At 44.3% G+C, this 26,794-nt stretch overlaps 1 protein-coding gene across 1 annotated transcript in view; it reads left to right on the top strand.

Annotated features, from left to right (window-relative positions):
- Positions 1–26,794, top strand: part of ARHGEF4 (Rho guanine nucleotide exchange factor 4) — a 145,263-nt gene that overhangs the window by 104,583 nt on the left and 13,886 nt on the right. Inside the window, 6 exon segments of the mRNA XM_054983995.1 lie at positions 6,900–7,079; positions 11,258–11,452; positions 13,521–13,700; positions 20,686–20,918; positions 23,895–24,024; positions 25,985–26,116. Of these exon segments, the coding sequence (XP_054839970.1) occupies positions 6,900–7,079; positions 11,258–11,452; positions 13,521–13,700; positions 20,686–20,918; positions 23,895–24,024; positions 25,985–26,116 (1,050 nt within the window).

Genomic DNA, 26,794 nt, shown 5'->3' with positions numbered 1-26,794 from the left:
GCTGCTTTTTTTGAGAGACAAAAAAATTATCAACCGCTGCATAAAGTATCCATCGACAACTGAATTAAAACAGCATTAGTGCTAAAATCTCATCTTTTTTATTCTGACTGCCAAAACTGGCACATAAAAAAAATCTTACGATGCTTCCAAAAGATAGTGAAGCTTGAGCTCCGGCAAGTCCCGAGGGCAATTCCAAAGTAACCAGTGAGAGCATCAGTCTTCATGCCCTTGCTGTTCAGAATCCCAATGAAGCATAGAATGTGAAAGATATTCCTCCTTGGATTAAAGATGGAAAAGTTGCAAAAGAGAATACAGTGATGCTGAAAGATTCAGCTAGTCTCCTGCCTGTGGACAGTCCTCTGCTTCCAGTTTCACAAGTTTCCATTTTCATCGCTGGCCAGAAGAGTGGACAAGATGCTGCGCTGTAGGAGAAGAAATGCTGCTTCCTCCTAGCCTTTATGAGAACAGTGTAATTGTCCTTGGTATCCATAGCCCATAAGAGGACTCCCTAATTTTCCTGTACAGCATTTTATTCTATATTCTGTTTTAATTGTAGGAATTGCCTTAAAATGTTGTACGTAGTTCTGAATATAATACTCCTGCTGTGATCAAACCGAGGCCAAATGAAGAAGTTGACCTCCCATGTTCAGGTTCCATTGTCCCTTTCTGCTTTATGTTCTCATCTCGTCTTCCAAAATTCTTAGTATTACCTTCCAATAGTGTGTCAACATCAACAATACTGGTCTTCTTCTTTTCCTTTTTAATCATTCATTGTCTTCCCGCATGATCAATCAGCTTGCTATTTCTTTCAATTTTGACCTTGATGCATAGTTCCTGGTTGGGTGTAACATTTCACCCCATCCCATAACTTTAAATATTGTAGCCATTGTGTCTGTTTTGTCAAGGTTAGCCCTGGAACAATGCTTTGACCTGACAGTAGCTTGTCATGGTTGTTGGCATACATGCTATCGTTTGTGATGGTTCAGCAAGTCACAGGTTCGGCTTGTTTGGTAAGTTTATGTCTCTCCTGTAGGACAAATAGCACTCTGTATGTATGTGACCGAGGCTGGAAAAGCCATATAGGGCTTTTCTAACAAGCTTGTATCCAGTTAACCTCCTTTAAGCATGAGAGATCTCTTTGTGCTGCATCCGACTTGGTCCTGAAAATCCACACTAAGAGGTTGTCATTACTGCAGATTTAAATGTATGAAATGAAGCCAGGATTATTGATTTTTTAACCAGAAAGATGTTAAAATATCTGAAGTTGTCAATCCTTTAACCTTTTTTTTAGCTACAGCAGAAGTAGAGACATCTGTAACTGGAGCACAACAGAAATAGTGATATTTTCTGGTTTGTAGTTTAAGACTCTACTCTGACCATCTGATGTAAAGCCCAGAGAGGAAGTTAAGCCTGAAGTACCTCACTGGTACTTCCTGTTGCGAGGTTTTGGCAGCTACAGCCATTTTGATGTGACTACCTTTTGTGAAGAAATCACTCTCTTTTGTGAATTATGGTTGAAAAACCTGCACGACCATCCATTTGTATGGAAGCACTCACTGACTATATATAAAATTGCATTATGCGTATGGTAGAAATTGGGCTGATTTTTCAGCTCTTTGCAAAAATGAATAGCATTAGTGATATTGGCGTATTACAGTGATATATTCATAGACTGTTATTGTAGTCCTGTGTTGAGTTATTCCAATCTAAGACCAATGATTGCAGTGGGCTTGGACTGGAGCAAGTCTGTGTAGGATTACACTATAAAGAGCAAAATGGATAAAAAGGAAGGATGTGTCCTGAAACAGCCTTCATCCAGGATTCATGAGCTGCAGCGGAAAGGCTCACCTAACAAATACACCAATCTCTTATCTTTTTAAATATCGCCTTGAGCTTTCTCTGCAGCCTGCCAACTTAAAAGGCAATTATGCTGAGGTAAACCACTTTAGACAAATGGGAACTGATGAAAAACTGTGCATACAGATGCAACCTGCATTTCTTTGCATAGGAATAACTACTTACTTTCAACGTAATTATGTTAACCCAGAGTGGCTGTTACTTCTCCCTCTTGGCAATATTTGTTCTGCTCTGGCTCAAAGGATCTCATGCAACGACCTCTACTATATCTTTTTTATATATACTTTCTGCCATCCAGTAATAAGCACAAGACTGTGGGATTTCAGCTGGGTTTATAGTGGTACAGCAAGCTGATTGCAGCAGAATGCTGCTGCAGCTCATTAACAACAGCTGCTGAAGAGTAAAAATGCTAACGAGTTCTTGGCACACCTATGGTGGAGTCTAGAGTTAGCATCAGTGACACACATGTTGCACCTGGACTGTAGGCACATTCCTTGCCAGCTGTAAACCCTGTAGAAATAAGCACAGGGGCCTCTTCCTTTGGTTAACTTAACATTGTTGTGAAAAATGATGAGTGACAGAAGGACTAGGGGGAGACAGTGTATATATTTTCTGTCCTTCAGGTTCTAGACATTAAAGGTCAAATTACAAGTGATACAGGAAATCCACAATCAGTATTCCTGCATTTTTCAATAGCAGAGGCAGCTGCAAGAGATCTGGACCAGTGCTTGGCGTGGTGGTAGCTGTTTCTTCCTCCACATAATTTTTCTGATGCTGCTATTTTGTACTTCGTGGAAATGTACATAAATTGTTTACATTTTCTACTTGGGACCAAATAGCTGCTTTAGAAAAGCAATTGGGTTGGCAGCTCCAGGTTGGAAAATTTGTAGAGATTTTTGGAGTGAAACCTGAGAAAGTGGGGTTTTAGGAGATGTGGGACCTGAGTCCATCCTCCAAAGCAGCCATTTTCTCCAGGAGAACTAATCTCTGTGGCCTGGAGATCAGTTGTAATTGCAGGAGATCTTCAGCTACCACCTGGAGGCTGGCAATTCTTAACAATTTGTTTTGGGGAAATAGTGCAGGGAAAGTTAAATACCCTCTCCCCAGGCTGTGACCTCACTTAGAACCCCTCCCCCACCATTGCTGCTTTTGTTTTTAGAAATAACTCAAGATATCCTTCCTGACCCCAGTCTTCTCAGAACATGAATAATTTGACCCTAATATTCAGTCTGTTCCTTCCTTTACCACAGAGCAATATGGATGATGCATTTTCATGTTCCCATCTAATTCCCATTGAATTGCTAAACCTGTAATAGAGCACTACCACTTCAGACTGCACAATTCAATATTTTCCACCTCAAAACACAATCCTGCACATATTTAACTAGATGCCAGAGAAAGGGCTCAGCTAGAACCCTTCCCCCCAACTTTAATTTGTATGGCGTGTGTGTGTGTGTGCCCCAGCAGCAGGGAGGAGAAACACAGAGCCTTAGGTGGAGTACTGCTGTTTGGGAGAAGGTAGTACTGTTGAGGGATGCCAGGTTATTTATCCTGATTTTAATTTTAGAAGATTAGATGAGTGCTCCTGCAGGAGCATTATTTATGACATGGATTGTTGGTCTTTTAAAAAAATTAGAATAGTGTGGATATTGTAGAGGAACCCTGATTGCTAGCCAGCAGGTACCACAACACTCTCATAGCATTTGTCACTGCAGTACATACACTCACAGTGACAACAAATTGTGATTTGGAGGGAGGGAAACGTATTACTTGAATTCCCTCTACAACCAATGCATTTGCTAGGGAAAATACATTTGAATAGCCTGTAACAAGTTGGTAGCTACAGCATGTTGCCTGTACAATGAACTAGCTGCCTGGAAAGGCGTTCATTGTGTGTCTAATATTAGATCAGTATATTTATTAAAAAGTATCTTATGAGTATGTTAGTTAAAAAGAAAGTAGTGGAACCTTGCTTGAGCTTTCTATCCATCATGTGCCTTTCCTTTCAAATATGTTATATTTTTAGATTTTCTGCACTTCATCATTCTCTGATGTGGCTTCTCAAGTTCTATGTGTCTCAGAGATTTAATTGGTTTACGGCATAATGGTATGATTGTACAGCAAAACGGGCTTTCTGTAGTGCATTCTGATTTCACTTGCTAACTGAACCATGAGAGTGAAGCAGAGGAAATGGCACCATTACAGTTCTCTGACTAATTTGCAAGTGCTAGTCCCACACTTGGTAAAAAAGCTTATCTTCATTTATTAGTTAAGGTGCAGAACAGTCTCATCTTTGCTATGCTTTTTAAAATCCTGTTGTGGAGCTCTTTGTCACAGTATTTAAGTGTATCATAATTTGATATTTAAAAAAAATACTAAGAAAGATCTGTCTGCCCATGCGAAAAAGAACTGTGATAGAGATTACTCCTTTCAGTTGACTTAGGAGGATCAGTAACTCTTCACAAATTATATTAGACACATACAGTCTGTGTACAGTGTACATTTGATTTCCTCATATACATGCATTCAGTAAATCTCATGTTATATTCCACACATGTACAATTGAACATGTGATTGAAACCCCAGGTTTATCCGTATACTGACCCTAGGGTTGCTATTCCCCCGGTAGGGGTGGAGGATCCCCTGCACCCAGCCTCCTCCCCCCACCAACACTCACCTGGACGGTGGGGGAAAAGGCTTGGGAATGGGCTTCCAGGGGTGCACTCCTGGTGCAGGTTGATGACATCACTCCCAGAAGTGATGTAATCGCTAGAGTTCCCAGGTGCGCAGAGATTTGCCCCCTCGTCTGCCAATCGCCCAGCGATCGGTGGGAGGGGGAAAGCTCCCGGGGGTTGCCCACCACCAGCAAACACCTCAGGAACGCATGCCGTTCCCAACTGGTGTGGCGATGTCCCTTCCAGAAGTGACGTCATTATGCCAGCCACAGGAGCATTCCCGTGCTTCATTTGGGGCCAATTTGGACCCAAAGCAAGCTGAATCAGAGCCTGTGGAGAGTGTGGGAGCACTCGTGCGACTGGCACGGTGACATCACTACTGGAAGTGATGTCATCATGTCAGCCCAAGGGAGTGTGCACAATCCTCGGGAGTGGCATGAGGTAAGTGGCAGCTCCCCCTACCTCCTGAGGGGAGGTGAGAGGGACCTGGCAACCTTAGTTATCGCACAGGCCCCAGGAAAACTCCCAGATTTTGTGCAGGCTGATTTGGCCTGTTTGGAGGCCCAAATTTGCCCAGCTCGAAGCCTGAGAGGACTTCTGATGCCTGCGTGAAGATGTCACTCCTGGAAGTGATGTCATTGTGCTGCTCCTGGCGCATGTGTGCAAAGCATGTGCACAAAGACATCAAAAAAGTAAGTGCCAGGTCCTCCCCCCTCCCACTGGGACGGTAAAGGGACCTGGCAACCCTAACTTGCCCCCAGTTTCATTTGTAAAGTGAATGTGATCTGGTTCTTTCTTATAAACAGATAATATGCATGGACAGCAAGATGTACATACCTTCATTGTAACATGAACAGGGATTCGAAGGGCAGGAATCTGGAATTGACCCCATCTTGGGACAGTTAGTATCTGCTGTTGATTTTATGATGAACTGTTGTTTTATGAATTGTTTTAATATTTGTACCTCACCCTGAGCCCGCTTGCAGGAAGGGCGAGTTAGAAATGTTAATAATAATAATAATAATAATAATAATAATAATAATAATAATAATAATAATAATAATAATAATACGAGGTGAGGTGTTCAGGAGGGGGAAAATGAGTGATGTTGTTGTGCATGTAAACAGGTAGACTTTGGGAAAGAAAATCAAGGGAGCAAATGAAGTGAATTTGTTTCTATAGATAAATGAGGCAGAAGAAGGCAAGGTCATGCCCAAAGAGGAGGCACTTTGTGACATATAACCTTGAAATACGTATATATTAATTTCATCTTTGTTGCAGTTGTATGCATGCCTTGTGGCATAATCCATTGAGTTCCTCTGTCTGTAGCATAAACACAGTCGAAAGGAATCAGAGTGCCAAGGAAGATGTGCTTTTTGGATTGCCCCTTTAAATTATCATGCATGCTGGAGCAGAGTTTGTGCCTATGGAATACAAAGTATGTGGCAATATTTACCAAATTGCCTGAAAACTCCAATCAGCTTGATTCTAGGATGATATCTGTCCACCAGTGTGGCATAGTACTTAGATTTTCAGACTAGGATCTGTGAGACCCAGGTTTGAATCCTTGCTCTGTTTGTGAAGCTTGCTGGGTGACCTTGGGCCAATCACATACTCTGACCCTAACTTACTTCAAAGAGTTGTTGTTGTTGTTGTTGTTGTTAGTCTGCTTTTCTCACTGAGGTCTAAGGCGGATTACACAGTGCAAGTGAAAATACAATATAATCATGACATTCCTGCTCCCAGCCTCTGCCCTCTACCACCTCTCAATTGGTCATTAGGAGAAAAGGCATGGGAATGGGCCTAGGAACCCCGCAGCATGCTCCTGTGTGCTCCAGAACACTTTTGCGTTGTGCTGAGAATGACATCATTCCTGGCACAACGTGGAAATGTTGCAGAGTGTGCACACGTTGTGCATGCAAACAAGAGCCATTTCCACATGTCCTTATAGGGATGGCCCACTCATGACATTCAGTGAAAGAGATAAAATAGGGTATGGTTGCAGGAAATTTGAAAAATGAGCATAAAGCCAAGCACAGAGATGAAATATTTCTGAAACAAAGCAAAGCTGATTTACATGACATGTTAAAGAGGAGGAGAGCAGAATGATGTATGCCACTTTGGGTCCCCACTAAAGAAAAACGATATAAATGAATAAATCTAGGTGAACCACAACCCAGATGTGCTACAAGCTGGGGGTGGGTTTACACTTCTTTGAATGGCCCATATTCCTAGTTTAGGATATCCAAGAGATAGTCTCTTGCATCAACCTTTCTCTGCCTGCAGGATACTTCATGGCTTATAGAGGTTTGATATAGGCAGGTCACCTGGGCTTATTGCTGAACATATTTGCATGCTCTCTTCCAGCTCATCAGCGATGGAGGTGTGGTCTATGCAGAGGCCCTCTGGGATCACGTCACCATGGATGACCAGGAGCTGGGCTTTAAGGCTGGCGATGTCATTGAAGTAATGGATGCCACTAACAAGGAATGGTGGTGGGGCAGGATAATGGATAGCGAGGGCTGGTTCCCAGCCAGCTTTGTACGGGTAAGACTATATGTGTACTGTGTGTTTTCAGTTCTATGTGTTAATACTGAGCAGTCTTTCAGGACTTTTAATGAGATAAATGTTTCCTGCAGTTTCAGTAATTGCTTGTTGCCAGCATCTAACACCTTTGAAAATATTCTGTAGCTGTCTGCATGTGGGCCGACTGAACCATCACTGCTTCTCACTTGCCCTCATGTGGGCAGGGCTCTGATCCTTAGTGGTAAAGTCAGCATAGCTTCTCCTTTTGTATATGTCACTGATGGTACTGAAGGAGTTAGGAAGACACATTTTTCACATCACCCTTTTTTCTTCATCTTGAGTGGGAGAAAACAGTGAGAAGGCAGTCCATATTCAAGGGGAGAGCAGGACAAGCAGGGGCTTTTGTGTGGGGGGGAACGAAGCAAAAATTTCTGGGGGTTGGAGCTACAGCTTGTGTGAGGCATTGTCACGAGAAGCAGTTGCTACTTGCAGCACAGAACTGAGCCATGTTTTCATTTTTAACACACAAATCAGTAGAGCAGTGTTGCCAGTTTGGTGTAGTGGTTGAGTAAGTCAGTCCCCCTGTGCAGTCACTCCCAGGTACATTTGCATCCTTAATCTTTTGCAAGCTGTGGCCTACAGCTTTCAAGTATGAAAGAAGTGAAATGCCCTGCTGCAAGACTTCTTTTTTTTGTTTGTTTGGTTGGTATCTCACCCTTCCACTTAAAAAAGCACACAGGATGGTGTAGTGGTTAAGAGCAGCAGAACTCTAATCTGGAGAACCAGGGCTGAATCCACATTACCTCGGCGCGTCCCGGTGTTGCACTAAATGTTTGCTAAACACCCGGAAGTATAGCGTCTTTCTAGCATGATTCAGAAATTGCGCTTGAAAGACACTATACTTCCAGGTGTTTAGCGAACATTTAGTGCAACACCGGGACACGCCGAGGTAATGTGGATTCAGGCCGGGTTTGATTCCTCACTCCTCTTCTTGAAGTCAGCTGGGTGACCTTGGGTCAGTCACAGCTCTCTCAGCCCCACCCACCTCACAGGGTGATGGTTGTGTGTATATAAATCAAATGTTATTATTATTATTTAAAACAAAAAATAAAACAATAACATGAGATGAATGGGTTACATAAAACAGCAAACCCTCGGAAAACAAGACAGAATAAACACAGCACAACAAAGCACATCCTGAGGCTCACACATTAACAACTGCTCTAGTACAAAAAATCCACACACTTGCATTATGCATATGGCAAAAAGAAATGGCTGAAGCAGAGTGTTTGGCTGATTGTCCTTTTGAACTTCTCTAAATGTGTACAAAATTAATCTCAGGAACATTAATTCTCTTCTTATGACAGAACTACAGATACCAAATGTGAAGGAACTGTACCGAAAGTTTCACTGGGAGACAAGAAAATCAGGGGCTTTTCCACACGCTTGACTTATTCCTGATTTTCTTAGCAGTTGATCCCTAAGCATTGAAATCAGTTTGGGCACAGTTCTTCTGCACGTCTGCCTTTCCTCTGCATTTTTACAGTTGTGGAATTGATTTATTTTGTTCTGCACATGCCTTAAATAATCAGGATTTTCAAGTTAGGTTGTTGTCATCAGTGGCATAACTGGTGACCTTATAGCATCCCCTCATTTTTACTTTTTGTGTATGCTTATAACATTATATTGATATAAAGGCTGATTTTTTAAAAAAGATGAAAATGAACACACAAGGAAGTCTTTGCATTGGGAAGCCTAAAAGAGGAGCAGCTCCACCACCTATACCTAAGCTACCCCCTCCCTCCCCATGGTCCAGCTGGAGAGCTGTGCCTGGGCTGATCCAGAGCTCGGAGGTGGACACCAGTAGTGGCAGGGAAAATCAACCTCTATTGGGACAGACCCACAGCAGCACTGGCTATATGCTTTTCAAATCATGCAGCTTTTTCTGGCTCCAGAAGTGTCCCCTCCCCTGGGACCCCAGGGCTCTTGCATTTTTTAATTTTTTTTTCATTTTTATAGCATTATAGCAACCTACTGTTGTAACAATACATACAGCAGATTCTCTGAATTCCAAGCTTTCATTTTTTAAAAAAGTAAGCAGAGATTCTTTTGCAGAGATAGAAAGAAAAAGGTGTATCTCCTCAATGGACCAGGCTAGAGACTTGCATTCTTTTTTAAAATGAAATTTCAGATAATCTGCTGCATGTATTGTTACAATGGTAGGTCAACATAAGGCTATGAAAATGGTAAGAAAAGACAGAACACAAAACCTGGAGGAGTGGGAAAGAAGGTGCCGGGGAGGGATAGTTTGATGATGATGCATGTCCAGTCATCGAAAAGTGGGTTGGGGTGGGGGGAAACAAACAAAATCTAAAGAAACATTATGCCCAAGGAAAACTCAAAACCAGCTTCCCAAAAAAGCTGGGTAAAAGTCTCTAAAGAACTGGGGCGGGGAACGGGAAAACCAAAAACCCAAATTGAAAACTAATGGCAAAACAATGTGTGCAGAAATCAGGGGATAAATTGAAGCAGTATGGGGCCAGAATTGATGGGGAAAAGTCATATGGAAAACCCTCAGGAATGTATTTAGAGAGCTTGATAAAACTGACCCCCTTAAAAACAAGTGGCTGGTTTGATTCCCATTCTTGTCGCACTGCCATCTTGTGGCCAGTTTGAAAGATTTAAGAGATCCAGCTTAAAGGCTACAAATGGATTGTGAACTCAAGTTTATTTTACAATGCCTTCTTGAAACATTACTGACATTGAAAGGAAATGGAGACGTCCTGTAGATTATTCTGCCATCATGTTTGTCAAAAGGTAAATTGCCTCAGCATGCACTTACATTTGAGGCATAAGGAGAAAGCCCCTCCCAGTACACATGAGCCACAGGGAAGCTCTTCAAGGCCAGTCACAAAACCATTTCACCCTATGACAAGCCATTTGACCTTCCTCAGCTAATACAAGGTCTAGTGAGTATAAAAGTAAGTTTTTATCCATTGCACAGATTTTCTGAGCTCAACAACTTCACCCATACCGTTAGGTCTTGCAGAACTTAATAGCCAGCACGGGCTTTCCTCCTTTCTCAGTTATTCCCTGTTTCTCCTATTTTCATATCATTAAATAATATACCAACTTTTGCTGGTATTGGAAAAAAAAATTGGGGGTGAGGAAAAACTATTATCTACTGATGATTCATGAGCTCCTTATCTCCAAAAAAGCTTCTCTGTAGCTGAGGAAGCTACTCTCCAGCTAGATACTGGCTAAGATGCTTCTAGAACAGAGGGCATTTCATTCTTGTCTTTTGTGCCTTGCAGCACAGTTCTGAAGGGATATGTTTATGTAATGGAACACGTGCAGTAAGCTCCGTCTCAGTATGGAGGACGCCAGTCTCTAGTCTGGTTTTCTTTATGTGTTGAGAAACTTCAGTTGGTCCCAAATATAATGGCCAAAAGTGCTGTTGGAGGCAGGATACAGGAATTGTATTGCCTGCGTTCTGAAAGATCTGCAATGGCTGTCCATTTGTTTCCAGGCAGAATTCAGAGTGTGGGTTTGGGGTTAAACTACCACTACCACCTATATTGTTCTGTCCACCAGTTAAGATCCTCTTCTGAGGAATGTCATTCCCCTTGAAGCTCTCCTGGTGCCTGCCTGTCTCTCTTTTAGGCCCCAGGCCCCAGACATTTCTTTTTACTCAGGCTTTTAACTAAAGGATTCATTATTTTAAAACAGCTTCTATGATTTGCTTTTAGCTGGAGGACTGTTTTATGGATATCCTTTTTAGGCAGTTTTATACTTTATGCTCTGGTTTGTTTTTAGGTCTGTTTGTTGATTGTTTTTCTTCTGCTGATTTTATTGCATTATTTGTGAGCTGCCTTGGGCAGGTATCTGGATAAAATATCTGTATTTTCAAAATATATAAATGCGTATCAGTGGAGACAGCTCATACTTAATTCCAGTGGTCAGAGTATCTCTTCTCCTGAATGAAAACCATATTCCATACATGACTGTAAACAGTAATTATAGAGGTATTTGGATTTGCAGCAAGTGGGATTTCAACAGCAGCAGGAAAAAATTGGAATGGGAGAAGGGAAGAAATTGTACAGCTTACATTTTGTCTTATATGGACAAAAGCAGAGTAAAAAACAGAGAACCCTGAAGTAATTGATTATAACATGGAGATCTTCTTGTATTTGGCCCAGCTCCGAGTGAACCAGGATGAGCCAATGGAAGACTATTCTCTGAAGTTAGAGGACGGCAGGGCAGAAGACTCCCAAAATGCTGCCCACCGTTATGGGGTGGGGCAAACAACCAAGGATCAGATGAGGACCAATGTTATCAATGAGATCCTAAGCACAGAGAGAGATTACATCAAACACCTGAAGGACATCTGTGAGGTAGGTAACAAAGGCATAAGGATAAACGTGCATAGCACAAAACAGCCATGTGTGGTGATAGGCCTGACCTCTCTCAAGCCACGGCCAGGTCTTCCACATCTTGGAAAAGTATCCAGAGCTGGGGGCAGTGGGGGCAGCTCCATTGCCACAGGTGCTGCCGGCAACCAGATGACGGATGCCCCTTTGGCAAGAGAGTGCTCCTCATCTGCATCTGAATGTTCCAGTGCTGTGTGGCTCGTTGGTGCTCTGATCTGGTGAGGGAGATAGTCATGGGGCTGCACACCCGCCATTGTAAAGGAATCATGAGGTAAGCACACAGTCACTCTGAACCACAGCCGCGCTGTTGCCTCTACCGGAAGCCCGGCCAAGGAAGTCTGAACAGAGCCCCAATATGGGCTGCTGGAAGCCCCCCCCCAAACAACTGTGTTGAGTGTGGCTCCCTGGGTAACTGCCTCTGTGGCAGGCATGTGCTGCGCCCACTCATGGGCCACGCCGGCTCATGGCCACCCCCCCCCCCAGCAATCCTCAACTGCAGAGGCCAGTGTCTGGGAGGGGTGCAGGTGAGGAGAGAAGGGAGGCTGGTTTGCTTGAGCAAACCGGGGCAGCCACCTCCCAGGTCTTTCTTATCTGTTGGTACACCCTCGCCGCTTCTCGAGCCAGGACTCAGGAGATGGGTAACCTGCAAGGGAACTTGGGAGGTAGTTGTTAGTCAGCCATTCTGGATGTGGCTGTCCTCCCATATGTGACTGTAAGGCAAGCCCTGAATTTTGCAAATTCCCCCTATGCACTCTTGCCTCGCCTCTGCGAGCACCCTCTCTTGCCTCACTCTCTAAGTCCCCACGGCAGAGGGCTCTCAAGCAGAGCCTCTAGTCAAAGCCCTACTTACCTGGGGTCATGAACACCCTGGCCAGAGGTTATGGAGCATGCCCAAGGAGCTGATTGGGATTGGGGGAAGGGGCTTAGGTGCCTGGGGGGTGCAAATGGATTGGTCCTCATGCTAACTGGCATCCTATGCTTTGTCAGGCCACTTGAGTGGGGCTGGGTGTCAGGGCCGGTGCCACTGTTGAGGCCATGAGGCGGGGGCCACGGGCGTTGCGGGGCCAAAGGGGGCACCGGAGGGGCTGTTGGGGGCGGAGGCGTGCACAGCGCCGCCGCCACATGCCCCTGGGCAGGCACAGCAGCCGCGGGGCAGGGACGGCAGGCGTCTGGGGCGGCGGGTGGAGCGTGGGCGACCTCCTCGCGCTGCTCCAGCTACCCACCGGCAAATGGCCCCACGTGATGACGTCATTGTGCAGCCCGGGGGCGCGCATGTGAGGATTGCCTCAGGTACCAGTAACCCTGGCGCCGGGGCTGCTGGGTGTGTGGGGGGGGTGGTGACTTTTCCCATACAATGGGTGACTATGGGCTATGCTGTCATTTTTTGTGGCATAACTTTCTGCTTCTGCTGGGGGTGTTTCCAGGCATGAAACGGCTTAGGGAGCGGACTCACTTGTGCCCCTTCTCCTGGCCCACCTCCCAGCATGCCAGCGCAGGAACTTATGCTGCGATTACACCAGTACCTCGCCATTGTGGCTGGGTGCCAACGGAGAGCCCAGGTCGAGCAATGGCAGGCTGCTGTGCCAGCATAGGGAGGTTATGCTGGTGTAAGTCCGGGATACACTGGCATAACTCCTGGTCGGTTCCCTGAGTGCTTACATACACCCACAGGATTGCACTCTTAGTTGGGTTTAACTCTGCTTAGGAAGGCACTGTCAGTCTACTTCTTCAGTACAAATGATTTTGGTTTAAATGGTGAGATTCTCTGTGGTCTCTACTACTGCCTAATTTTCTCCTACTGTTGGATTATTTTTTTCTCAAATAATTAAAACAAATTGCCCCATATGTCCTTTAGTGACAGAATTAAAACAAGGTAACAGCCTCAGGGGTTTCCATGCATTAGGTTTTATAAACTGCTGAACTGCTTCAGTATGTTTGGACTGTGCCCCAACAACTCATTTAGCCACATTTGTCAGGGCAGTGTTTTTTAGTCTCCCAAATAACTTGCCCATCAAACCTGTCTTTTCTCCAGGGCTATATAAAACAGTGCCGTAAAAGAGCAGATATGTTCACTGAGGAGCAACTGAAAACTATCTTTGGAAATATTGAGGAGATCTACAAGTGCCAGAAAAAATTTGTTAAAGCATTGGAGAAAAAATTCAACAAAGATTACCCACATCTGAGCGAGATTGGTTCCTGCTTTCTGGAATATGTAAGTTGACTAACACATGTGCACATGGGTCTGTAGCTTCTTGGGGGGGCAATAGAGGCTGGAGTCTGGGCAGATCTTCTCAGATGGGAATGGTATTTGATGTGTTGAGAAATGCATTTTTAAGCCTTCTTACTACAAACAACACTAGTTTTGTCCCTTGGTCAAATATGAAAAGTTAAATATTTGCAGAAGTTGATGTCCTCAAACCCTTTGAGCTACTTTGGCATTGTGGATAACTACTAAAATTTCAAAGCCCACAAAAAATGTACCCACTTTCACCCACTTATGTGTCACAACAAGGTGAGTGGTGTTCTGCCTATTGACCCACTGTCCGGGGTCAGAGGTTCAGCCCCCAGACTTGCTGGGAGGAGGAGACGGGAGGCAGCTGGGAGACAGCTACCCAGCCTCCCCAGCAGTCACCCAGGCCCTGCACAGGATGGCAACAGAGGAGGACAAAGAAGCACCCAAGCCACAGAGGGTCAGAAGGGGCAGGTGGAAGCCAGCTAGCTCCACCCTCCCATGGGAGGCTAAGAGCCCCAACAGAGGGAGTAAGGGACAGCTAGGAGGGGATCAGAACAGAGGGAGAAAGCCCAGGAAGCAGGGACAGTCAGCTAGCAGCAAGACAGCCAGCAACCTTACCTGCAGTAGAGGAAGGGCAGCACAGGGCTACGCCCCAGCTTCCAGGCAGGCTAGAAGAAATCAGCCAGAACCAGGTGGGGCTGAAAGCAAAGCAGCCACAGGTGGGGCTGCCTGAGGCCTTTAGTAGAGAGAGCTTGGCAGCCAGCCAAGAGAGCACAGCTGTAGCTGCACAGGGGCCTGAAGCTCGGAGCAGAGGAGGCTTGGCAGCCAGCCAAGAGACTAGCTACCCCAGGTGCAGCTGTAGCTGCCCAAATCAGCCAGACTAGCTTCCCCAGGTGCAGCTGCTTGAGGCAGCTAAGGCCAAGACTAGAGGCCAAAAGAGGGGTGTGGCTGGCAGGTGGAGCCAGGAATGAGGGACAGGATATAAGGGAAGTCCACCCACAAGGTGTGGTGGGTTGTGGAGGAGTGAGAGCGAGAGCGAGAGCAGGTAGAGGGAAGAAGACAAAGAGGAGGAGGAAGAGTAAGACCGACAGCAGGTTGGGGACAGCTGTCAAGGAAAGCTAGGTGAGCACTTATAACCAGGAAAGCACAGCCTAGCCCTAGATTCCAGATTTAATCTGAGAATCTTTGGGTAATACATGGGGCATCCAAGTCTCTGCCTTCTTCTCCTTCTTGTTGCTGATATCTTCATGGTATGCCTTTGCACTGTATTAAGAGCACCTATAGCCAGTAGCCTTGGTCTTGTGCCACTATGGTAACACTTCAGCCCAATCCATGGAGCTGTTGTGCTGACATTTCATTTATGGCATGAGGTTTGTTCATTGTTGCTCTTCTGTGCAGTCCCATATGGGACTGTGCATGCGCTCAGGCCAGTCACTCGGAAAAATCCTTTAAAGCTTTTAAAACACTCCTTTAGGGGCTGCTTCTCCAGAATCATGTTCTTCTCCAAAATGGGCACGCGATTCCCCCCAGTTCTCTCTGAGCTGCCGCGAAGAGAGGATCTTGGCTTGCTGCTCTGTTTGTTTTTGCTCTAGCTATCTGACTGAATTACTCGGCTTTCTGAGAATTTCGGACTGGCTTGATTTCTCTTGGATTTTGGACTTTATTGGACTGGCTTGACTTTTCTTCTGGACCTCGGACTTTACCTTTATGATTTCGTCCGGTTGTGAGTCTCTATACTCCTAACAGTTATGTTGGAGGCAAAGGCCTTGTTTAAGAAGTGTGGTCAATGTTCCACCAAGATGACACAACTCTGATTAACATAATCTCTATCTCCTCTGCCTGGGTGCCTGGGTGAGGGACACCCTCTGCCACCAATTTACTTCCAAGGCTCATTGTGAAAGAGCAGTTCACCTCACAGTCTCTTTATGGGAGAAGGTGTTTGCAGCAAAACCACCGATCCCCAAGGATCAGGCCCCTCTGCTGACAACTAAGAGGTCGTGGCCCTTGTCAACCCATGATTGCTGCTCCAGAGCGGGGTCAGTAGTTTCAGCCAGGTCGCTGGCGAGATTAGAATTGGCAGTGTCGAGGCTGACTGAAAAACCCACGCCGTTAGTTCTGGACAGACCTTTGGAGCCGCCCACTAAAAAGTTGAAGAAGACAAAACATCTCTCACAATCTGACTCGAAATTGAAGTTGAGAATGAGAAATCCTGCTCAGAGTTGAAGTCCCACTTGAAGACAAGCCAGTCAGAGTCTGGGACCCATACTAAGCCCATCAAGAAGGCAGCTGTTCCTTCGGGCTCGAGAGCGAGATCGGAGTCGAGGGTGTCACAACCACCTCAGCTCCAGAATGACACTAAGGACATCATTCTGCTTCCTCCCTGGACACCTTCGCTGCACTTCCATTCACCCAAAAGGTCGATATCAGAGGGAGAGCTGCAGGAGATCCAGCCTGGCTTCTGAGGTGATTTGGGACAGGAGTCGAGCAGAGAACCGATGCTGCACCCAGACCTGATACCATTGGGTTCTGACTCTCCAACTCCACCTAGTCGGAATCGGCATGGATCTCACAGTAGACATCTGCCGAAACCAAGGATCTTCACAGCGGAAAGGCATCACCACGCTTGCTGCATCCCGCCGCCTCATCATTGTTACTGGCTGAGGCCCTGCACCTGTTGAATCCAAGACCATCAATGTCAACAGGAAGGATCCGGTTGCCCCACCATCTCCAGCCCAGTTACAGGCATCCTACAGTTCCGAGGATGAGGAGGAGCCAGTGCCAGCATTGTCAGAGATTGGATCCAAGACAGCCTTAGATCCTTCCCCCAATGAGAACATCAGCCCTGCAGCAAGGTCTCCCTTCGAGGATCTGCTCATCTATGCAGAACAGATGTCTCAGATGGCGACTGCCATGGACTTCGATGTAGCTACATCTACACCAGTAGCTCAAGGGAAATTGCCGAGCAGACTGTACAATGACACACCTGCATCTGTGGCTTTCCCTCTCCTTGAGGGACTCAACCAGATCATACTGAAGGAGTGTGAGAGATTGGCAGAACTACCAGCTACATTCAAAAGAGTTGAGTCCATGTATAAAATCAAGCAGGATACATGGCCCTCACTCTTTAAACACCCGCAACCTTCATCGCTGGTGACTGAAAAAGTACAGCATAATAGAACAAGTGCACACTCAGTGCCACCGGATAAAGAGGGCAAGAAGATGGATGCCCTTGGGAGGAGACAGTACTCTTTATCAGCAATCAACATACGGATTGGCAATTACCAAACCATAATGGGGGGGGGGCTATCAGCTCTAACATTGGGAAAAGTTGACTGAGTACATCAAGGACATCCCCCAAAAGAAGACCATGATGGAGTTGCTGCAAACAGAGGCCATTCGGTTATCAAAACAGCAAATGAATGCGGGAAGGCACTCAGAAACATCTGCCAAGGGGATGGGCGGTGCCATCCTAATTCACCATCACTCCTGGCTTCGCTTGACGGGCTTGCCACCTGAGACGAGGGTCAAGGTGGAAGAAATGCCATTTGAAGGCACCTCCTTGTTTGCCTCTACCACTGACAAAATTCTCTCGCAAAAGAAAAAGAACAGGCAAATGGCGAAATCCCTGGGGATCCTGCCTTCAGACCAGCAGTCTTATAAACCCAGGTACTTTCCTTGCCATCAGTATCAATCCTAAAACTGACCCTACAAGCAGGGGCAGCAGTATCAGGGGTCCTATCAGTGCCCTTACAAATCCAACCAGCAGACTAGGAGAAGGCCATATAAGCCAAAGCAACAACACCAACAACCCCAGAGGAAGGACAACCAGGGTCCTTCCAAGCAGTTTTGACTTGTTGCTGCCACCTCTAACCCAGACTGCTCCTTTGTACGCCTGTCTGCCTACCTAATGGAATCAATAACAACTGTCTCTTGGGTCTTAGCCATTGTTGAACATGGCTATGGGTTAGAGTTTGTGGTGCCTCCCAATTACATTCTGCCTTTGGCAGCTATTAACGATGTCTTGCCTGAGCTGCAAAATGAAATTGAAGCTCTCCATAAGAAGGGAGCAATTGTACAGGTAGAGGATGCAGATCCTTCCTTGGAGTTTTTCTCAAAGTTTTTCCTTGTCCTCCGAAAGGATGGAGGCCTTCGGGCTATTCTTGACCTAAGAGGTCTCAATTGGTATCTGAAGACATCAAAATTCAAAATGATTACACCAGTGGCAGTTCTGGCCCTGTTAAACCCTGGTGAGTTGTTTGCAGTCCAGGATCTTAAGTACGCTTACTTCCATGTGGCTATTAGAAAGGTTCACAGGAAGTATCTCTCTTTCACATACTTGAACAGAATGTACCAGTACACAGTATTATCATTTTGGTTATCTACTGCGCCTAGGGTATTTACAAAGTGTATGGCACCTGTTGTGGCCTATCTTAGAGAGCAGGGTAGCTCTATTTTTCCATACCTTGATGATTGGCTTATTTCAGCATCATCAAGGGAGGAACTACAAAGGGATGTTTCCCTGGTGGTTAATACTTGTTTATGGTTAGGAATGATTATTAACTTTGACAAATCCAAATTGGAATCATGTCAGAGAATGAGCTACATTGGTGCAGTCTTTGATTCAGAGGACACTAAGGCTTACTTGCCTCTGGAAAAGGTGCATACCATCAAAACACTGGTGTCTGTGTTTTCTGAGAACCGCTTCTAAACTGTGGGGAATACAAAGGTTGTTGGGTCACATGGCAGCCTCCACGACTGCGGTGCCTTATGCACGCCTAAATATGTGCAACCTCTAAAATTGGCTTGTAAGAAGGTATCAGGCTGCCTTACACTCTCCTAGCCATAAATTTTCTGTACCCAGACAGGTAATCAGATCATGAGTCTAACCTTACACAAGAAATGTCCTTTGGTACATCTCCTCACCACGTAATTTTGACTACTGATGCTTCCTCTCGAGGATGGGGTGCTCATTGTGGGTCTCAGTCATATTTTTGCCCAATGGGGTGTACCAGAGGTGGACCTGTTTGCCACAGCATACAACACCAAATGCTGTTTGTTCTGTTCCGGAGCTGGGAGTGACCCCCTGTCTCTGGAGGATGCCTTCCAAATTACTTGGTCGGGCAAACTGTTCTACCTCTTCCCGCCCATTCCTGTAATCCCCAGGGCACTCAGCAAGATCCAATCAGACAAGATGGATTGTATATTAATAGCCCCCTTCTGGCCCGGGCAGATCTGGTTCCCAAGGTTGCTGAGCAGAGGTACATCTGCCTGTCAATGACACAGGACATCCTGACTTATGGGGAGCTGTACCACCACAATCCCAGCTCCTTGTATCTAACAGTGTGGCACATTTCTTAGCCAGTTGGGTTTCAATATGGGTGTCGTCCAGGTTAAAATCCTTAGGAGGCAAGTCACTATATCAACCTATCCTATCTCACAGTGTTGTTGTGAAACTAAAGTCTAGATAAAAGACCTAGCAAGACCTTGGTTTTCATTTGGGGTTTTTCCTCTAAGAATCTTTCAGCAAATTGTACAGCTATTTCTACTTAGAGGAATTTTCATTTAAACTGTGAATGTGACATATTAATGCCCCAAATATTTGGCTGATATCTGATAAAAGCTTTGCTAGAGTTGCACATTGCAGCATTGGCAAGAATATGTGTTTGTATTTAGACATCACAGTGGATAAGGATATGCCTGAACTGGACTTGAATTATTCTTTCATTATACCAAGACTGGGTTACATGAAAACCTTCCAGCATGTCAATCACTGGTTGGCTGTAATATCAAGTGATTATTTGTGCGTATGAATGAGCCATCACAGTTTAATTGCTGTATCATCTAGTGACAATTCAAACACAGTCTTTTTCAATTGGCATATTCAGTTGAGAGTAATAAATGAGAATTGGAAGTGTGTGCATTTTTTTCTTTTCATTTTGAAAAACTGTATTCATTCATTACTGCATTAATTGTTTTTATCATTCTTTTTCCATTGGTTTCAGTGGAAATCAGATTTCAAAGGGAAATATGTACTGTGGCCGTAACTTGTTTGTTTCCCATCCAATTAGGATGAAATTTTCATGGACTGTATTCCTCTTCCAAGGGCTCTTCCTGCCAAATTTCAGGCAAATGTAAGAGGGGTTCCCAGTTTTCTAAGCAACTAAAAGCAAAATAAAAATCTGGCAACAATGTCTTTGTTTTGTATCCAATGGGAATGAAATTTCTGGGAACTGCACTCTTCATCAAAAGAAAGCTCCCTGTTAAATATCAAGCAGATAGCAGGGTATTACAGAGCTGGAAAAAGTACAAAGGAGGGCAACCAAGATGGTTATAGGACTGGAGCATCTTTACTATAAGTAAAGCATAAAGAATCCAAGATTCATCAGTTAAGGAAAAAAGATGATTGTGGGGAAACATAACAGAGGTTTATAAAATTAAGCACAGGGTGGAGAGAGTGTTTTCTCTAAAAGGCACCAGAGGAGTTGATGGGCAATAGATTCAGGAAAGACAAAAGGAAGTACTTTACTCAACAAATGATTAAGCTGTAGAATTCACTGCCAGAGGATGTAGTGACGGCCATAAGCATAAGGAGATTAGATACGGTGTAGCATAGTGGTTAAGTGGTTGAGCTGTGAATCAACATTCTGCTGGTTCAAATCGACTGCCATGAGCTCAGTAGATGGCCTTGGGTTACCCACTCCTCTCAGCCCAGATCTCCGCATGTATTGATTTCGTTCGCTGCTCTGAGCGGGGCAGTAATCTGTCTAAAAGAGCAGTATATAAGCTCAGTAGATGTTGTTGTCATTATTGAGGATAGGTCTATCAACAGCTATTGGCCGTCATGCTTCTTGAGGGCAGCTGGTGGGCCACTTTGTGAAACAGGATGCTGGACTAGATGGGCCACTGGTCTGATTTATTAAGACTCTTCTTATGTTCTTATAATATCATTTGATTTCCAATTCAGCAAAATGAATTCCAGATCTACTCTGAGTACTGCAACAACCACCCCAATGCCTGTGCAGAGCTTTCCCGACTCACCAAAGTGAACAAGTACGTCTATTTCTTTGAAGCCTGTCGGCTGCTTCAGAAGATGATTGACATCTCTCTGGATGGCTTCCTCCTGACTCCGGTGCAGAAAATTTGCAAATACCCACTGCAGCTTGCAGAACTGCTGAAGTATACAAACCCACAACATAGGTAAAGAGAAATTAGGCTTAAACACCAAGGAGAACAGTTTGATGACTTGGATGCCTTCATCTGAACCCATTATCTCTTTGTTTATTATACAAAAATCCTCTGTGGCCATTTTAACAAGTTTTTCCCTATAAATGTAACATTGAATCTGAAGAACTGCAAGCAGAGCAGAGTTACCAAATGGATCTTCACTGTCTTCCCTTCTTGTTGTGTCCTCTTGAATTCCACCCCCAAGCAACTTCTGAGGCTTGGGGGAGCCCCCAAAATTGCATGGGATATAGCTCAGGGAGGGTGAAGTCGGATGAGAACTATCCTTCCTTGTGCAAGAGGAGTTTGTGTGTGGGGGGTGGGCAGTTTTGCTTCTCACTCGCACTGCTTTTCATGTTATTTCAAAGGATTTCCTAATGCTCAGGATCAGCATTTTTAGGTTACAGCAAAAAAGAGAAAGTAGCAACAGATCTGTTCCATGAGCTCCAGTTCACTCATGGGTCTCTGAATTCAAGCTAGCAAGTTTATCTAGGGCTCATTTTGATTTCATAGGTATCCTTTCCTTGTTAGAGCATGGATTAGGTGGGAGTCATGTTGATCTGCAGCAGAGCAGCAGGATTTTAGTCCACTGGCACCTTAGAGACCTTCAGATTCCTGAAGAAGGGAGCTCTGAGTCTCAAAAGTTCATACCCTGAAGATCTTGGTCTCTAAGAAGCAACTGGACTCAAATCCTGTGGTTATCACATGTGGTAGCTGTCTTAGGATTGGGGAAGTCTTGCATCTGTTGCCTTTCCAGGTCACAGACAGGTGTCTTTTCTAGGAAACTGATAGGAAGTCAAAGTAGAAAAGTTCTTTCTGATGAGTGTATAGAGGGATGTGGAGTAGTCACTCTGCAGTTGATGTAAAACAGGGTTGCATTTGCCTGTAACTTGTTCATCAAGTGGTCTTCTGTGCAGGCACACATTTGGATTGCACACATACAGGCAAGCCACGGAGAAGATTTCTAGAACTTTCTAAAAGACTGGGAGCGTCCCTTCTCCCTTTAGCACTTTTCTGCCAAAAACATGATCAGGAGGAAGGGTGCTATTCCCTCAGTTCTCTCCATGCCGCTGCCAGAAACTCCCCAGAAATTAAGGTTCCAGAGAGTTCACACTGGGGCAGGAGGGAGGGATGTGTGCCTGCACAGAAGACCACTCAATGAACAACAGTTACAGGTAAGCGCAATCCTGTTTTCATCTTTGTGGCTTCTGTGCAGTTCCACACTGGGAGAGCAGTAAGCTCACTTACTGAAGGAGGTGGGTGTGAAGCTGTCAGAGTAAGAAACTATGGAGGACCACCTTCCCAAACAGATGCTTAGTGTTTCTTTGACATTAACCCAGAGGGGCTTCTAAAGAAGTAGGGAGCTCTCTAAAAGTGCCCCTGCCACAATACAAGCAGAAATGCAGCAAGTTAAAAATAGCTCTCTCGTGGGGAGAGCCATGCTAGGTAAATGGCATTGAACACTCATGCAATCGTGGGCAAAAAAGGGGGTTGCCCTGGAAAGGGTCTATAACCAGCCATCAGTACAGCAAAGGAAAAAACTATATTGCAGCCTCAAGTGGGATACCCTAGTTGTCGTGCATTTTATAAACATCCAAGGTGTTGGAATTCTGTCACTAGCAGTCTGTATCCCCAACAGCTGAGAGACTTTATGCAGAAAGGGTAGAGATGTGTGTGAATAAGACAGAGAAGGACAACTGTAAAGACTACAATACACAAAATTAGATGACCTGGACCTAATAGGCTTTTCCATCTGCCTTCCTTAACAAATAAGGAACACTCAGAAATAACATCCTTATTTTAAAAATAACACATTTGGAACCAAAAATTCAATTTTTGGTAATATATTCATTTTAACAGCAAATATTCTTCCTAGCCATGAAATACTGAGTTTTCCCCATCTTTGCAGATCTTTGGTAATGCTTGTGCAAACTTTTTGATAGCTGTCTTTATATAAGTTATCATTTTGTCCCATTAAATTTATTCCCAACTACTTGACTGGTTTTCTGGTGACCGAAAACCCCTCCTCCTGATAGTGCTCCTTCTCGTGATTTTTTTGCCAGGAAAGCACCAAAGGGAGGAGGGGCACTCCTAGTCTTCTAGAAAGCTCTAGAAATCTTCTCCATAGCTGGCCTGCATGTGCACAGTCCCAATGTGAGACTGCACAGGAGCCATGGAGATGAACAAAAATTATACAAGACAGGACCAAAAATGTAGTATGCTCAGCAATGGGTGCTAGTTATGGAAGCTCCCTCCTGCCATGTACTTAGACTTCCCTCTGCTGATGCTTAGAGTGATAGAAAGAACAAGTAAAGAGTAATGAGGTATATTTGTATCTTTTGTTGTGGGAATACTGTGCTGGGAAAGGATTCCAGATTAGCACCACTGCAGATCCTCTGTATAGCATTTGAGTATCATCACAGTGGTTGGTAGCTATTACTGTGGTCTGCAGTCTAATGCACAGTTGATGTGAAAATCTGCTTCACCAGTGATTTATATTGCTGAAATTTGTACAAGCATTAGTGAAATAGTGTCTTGCAGGTTTTCCATATTATCCCCATTCAACAAATGGGGGGAAAGCATTTAAGCTTTAGGGGTGGGTCCTACTAGATTTTATATATGCACAAGGAGGATGAGCGGTGAACTTGTCCATTTCTCCTCCTCACTGTAGTTCCATCACACATGCCTTTTTCTTTGCACAGTACCACAGTCTCCATCATAGGGTGTGATAGGGTCAAGAGGGGTCCTTCTTTACTCTTGCACCCCCAAGAAAGCTGGTAGAATCTAACTCTCTGTAATTACATCAGATATATTTAATGTCAGGGTTGTTGTGATTTTGTGTCATCATGGATTTATTTGCTAGTCTCTGTGCTTAGCAGTAGAGAGGCTTGCTTCTTTTCCATGTTGGCTGTCTAGTGTTGACATGTCTAATGGAATATGTTTCAACCCTAGGGATTTTAAAGACGTGGAAGATGCTTTAAATGCAATGAAAAACGTAGCACGGCTCATCAATGAGAGGAAGAGGCGTTTGGAAAACATAGACAAAATTGCTCAGTGGCAGAGTTCCATAGAGGATTGGGAGGTAAACAAACAACCCTCATGAAAGAGCAGTGCCTCAAGTCCCAAATGGATTCATGCTTATCTTTCTTTTTTTTAACAAATAAATAACATGAATTTGCAACTTCTCCACTGTGCAAGAGAATGCCTGTCAAACAACCACATGTATATGGAGCCCAGAACTACAAAGGTTTCCTGAATAGCCCACTTATAGGGGACTGTCACTCCTTCTCATCCTTTCTCCTGGTTCAGCTCAAAACCACCGGTGCCACGAAGACCTCCTTCCTTGCCTGGCGTATATATATATATATATATATATATATATATATATATATATATATATATATATATATATATATATATATATATATATATATGCTGAACAAACACCATCACAGTGTTGCTGCTGGTGAGGCTGCTTGTACCTATGACACCTAACCCTACTGGTTGTTCTGCCAGGAAACTGGATTAGAAACTGGCCACGTGGCAGAGTGGCTTCATACACAAGCCAGCCACAGAAGACAGATGTAAAATATGTTTTACTCATTATCTTTGGTCTCTTTTATCACAACTCTCTGTAATACTGATTAATGAAACTACAGTAAACCTGTTCTTTAGCTAAGCTGTTTCCAAGCATCCTTGAAATGGCAGGACCTGGTATTTGTTTTGTCATTGGTGTAAAAGGCAATTACATTATAGAGCTGCAATCTTATGGATGCTTACTTGGAATAAGTTCTATTTGAAAGAAGTAGGATTTCCTTTCAAGTAAATGTGCTTAGGATTGAGGCTGAAAAGCTTTCTTATGCCGTTATCTCTGTTTAGAAATGCATTGACTGTAGCAAATCTGCCCAGCCTTTGTTTTGAAATGATATTTGATTAAATTAGGTTCCATCTGTATTGATGCTATTTGGCACGTTAGATGCTGAGGTGATATTACTCACTATTGTTGCACTGAGTGCTGAAGATCCAGCCTGTGGTAAAAGTGGTACACCTCTTCCTTTGCATTGCAGCTTCACAAGCTGTGGTGAATGGAGGAAAGGACTTCTGTTAAGACAGCCACACATTGGCCACAATCTAACATAGACTTAAACACATTTAACCTTGTTGAAACCATTGCTCTTAAGAATGATAACTATATGCTGGAATGTGGTGAAAATCTAAAACCAGAGTATCTTCTTGCCAGTAGCATATAGCATGATAGCGTTTGTCAGTGGATAGGCACAGAAAGCTCAAAGACAGATGTTTACAGGACAGTTGATTAGAAAAACTAATTTAGACATCATGTCAGTTGGAATTCGACACATGAAATAATTTGGATTATATTGGATGGATATTCTGCTGGTGCAAGTAAAGCATACCCACTTTCCCTTCGCTACAGCAGCTTCCTATAACCTGGTAAATTGCCAGGAGACGCTCCCCCTCCAGAGAAAAAGCCACACAGGCTGGCGGTTGCAGTGAGGAGAAGAGTTGGGCAAGGTCACACCTCATCTCTCTTTCCTCTATGGAGCTTCTTCAGGATACAATTAATTACAAGGAACCACTGTACCCTTGGAGTTATTCCAAGAGCCAGGGTCTTCTTCCGACTGCTTTGCAAACTAGGTGGGAACTTCTTTCACAACGGCAGTTGATCCTTTCAAAAATGTCAGTAGCCTTTTCAAGCAGGCCAGAATCATCATGCTTACATATGGCCGTTTATGCCACCATTTTAAAAATTACCAGGAGAAATTATGGGAATTTAAATGCCTGGAGGGTAAAAAGAAAAAAAATATTAAACGCTCATTTGGGATATGAGCATGTAATTGCTAGCTTGTGTGAGCGAGCGTTTTGAATGTTAGATTGAAACATTTGAATTATCTGATGATGTATGGTTAGGAGGTGGGTAAAAGCCTCAGCTAGGCCCCAAAGCATCCCTACCATCAGCCAAATCATTAATTCTCATGTTTGTGGGGGAGAAGCTGACATGTCCCTTGTATTGTGAGTGACAGGGTGAAGATGTCCTTGTCAAGAGTTCTGAACTCATCTATTCTGGAGAATTAACGAAGATCTCCCAGCCTCAAGCCAAGAGCCATCAGAGAATGTTCTTCCTCTTTGATCACCAGCTTGTGTGCTGCAAGAAGGTAAGCTAAGCAAACCGGCACAAACTGTGCCTCAGCCAGCTAGCATGCTTGGTGTACATAATTACACCTTTTGAGACGGCTCTTTGCATTTGGCTCTCAAGCATTCTTCTAAAGAAAAGAGCAACCCAGTGTGTTAGGGCAATAGCATTAATCTAAGCGTTACTGTTTGTATAAATCAAGGAAAGGATATATTATTGCAAATGTGCCTACACAGCCCTGCTTTCTTCCATGCTGGCCTTCTGTGCATTTCTGAACAGGCAGTTAAAGAAAGAGCCCTGCTGTGGACAGATCTCCTGTGGTCTTGGAGGAAAGTTATACATTTAGCTTTTGTATGATAACAGACAGCCACTGAAAGAATCTGTCAGAAACACTACCCACGTTCTTTCTAAATATCAATGCAATTTCTATGGTTGTAAGAACAGATGAATTCCAGCAGTGTTTCCAGCTGCATGTATAAATGTTTGTGGCAGTCATTACGGCACATAGCCAAGCAGAAATGATACAAGGGCAGTCCAAGAATATGGGAAAAGGAAAAAGTATGAAAAGGCATTTCAATCCATATAGCACTGTAGGTGTCTGGTTCTTCAAACTTGCACCTGCTAAGACTTCATTAATAGCTTGATATTGGGATATTCCTTGTACAGCATGTCCATTATATGAGAATGACCCCCAATGTGG

The sequence above is a fragment of the Eublepharis macularius genome, chromosome 6, assembly GCF_028583425.1.
Source record: "Eublepharis macularius isolate TG4126 chromosome 6, MPM_Emac_v1.0, whole genome shotgun sequence".
Classification (NCBI taxonomy): domain Eukaryota; kingdom Metazoa; phylum Chordata; class Lepidosauria; order Squamata; family Eublepharidae; genus Eublepharis; species Eublepharis macularius.
Note: the sequence above shows the minus strand (reverse complement) of the source record. Positions and strands in the feature narration are given on the sequence as shown.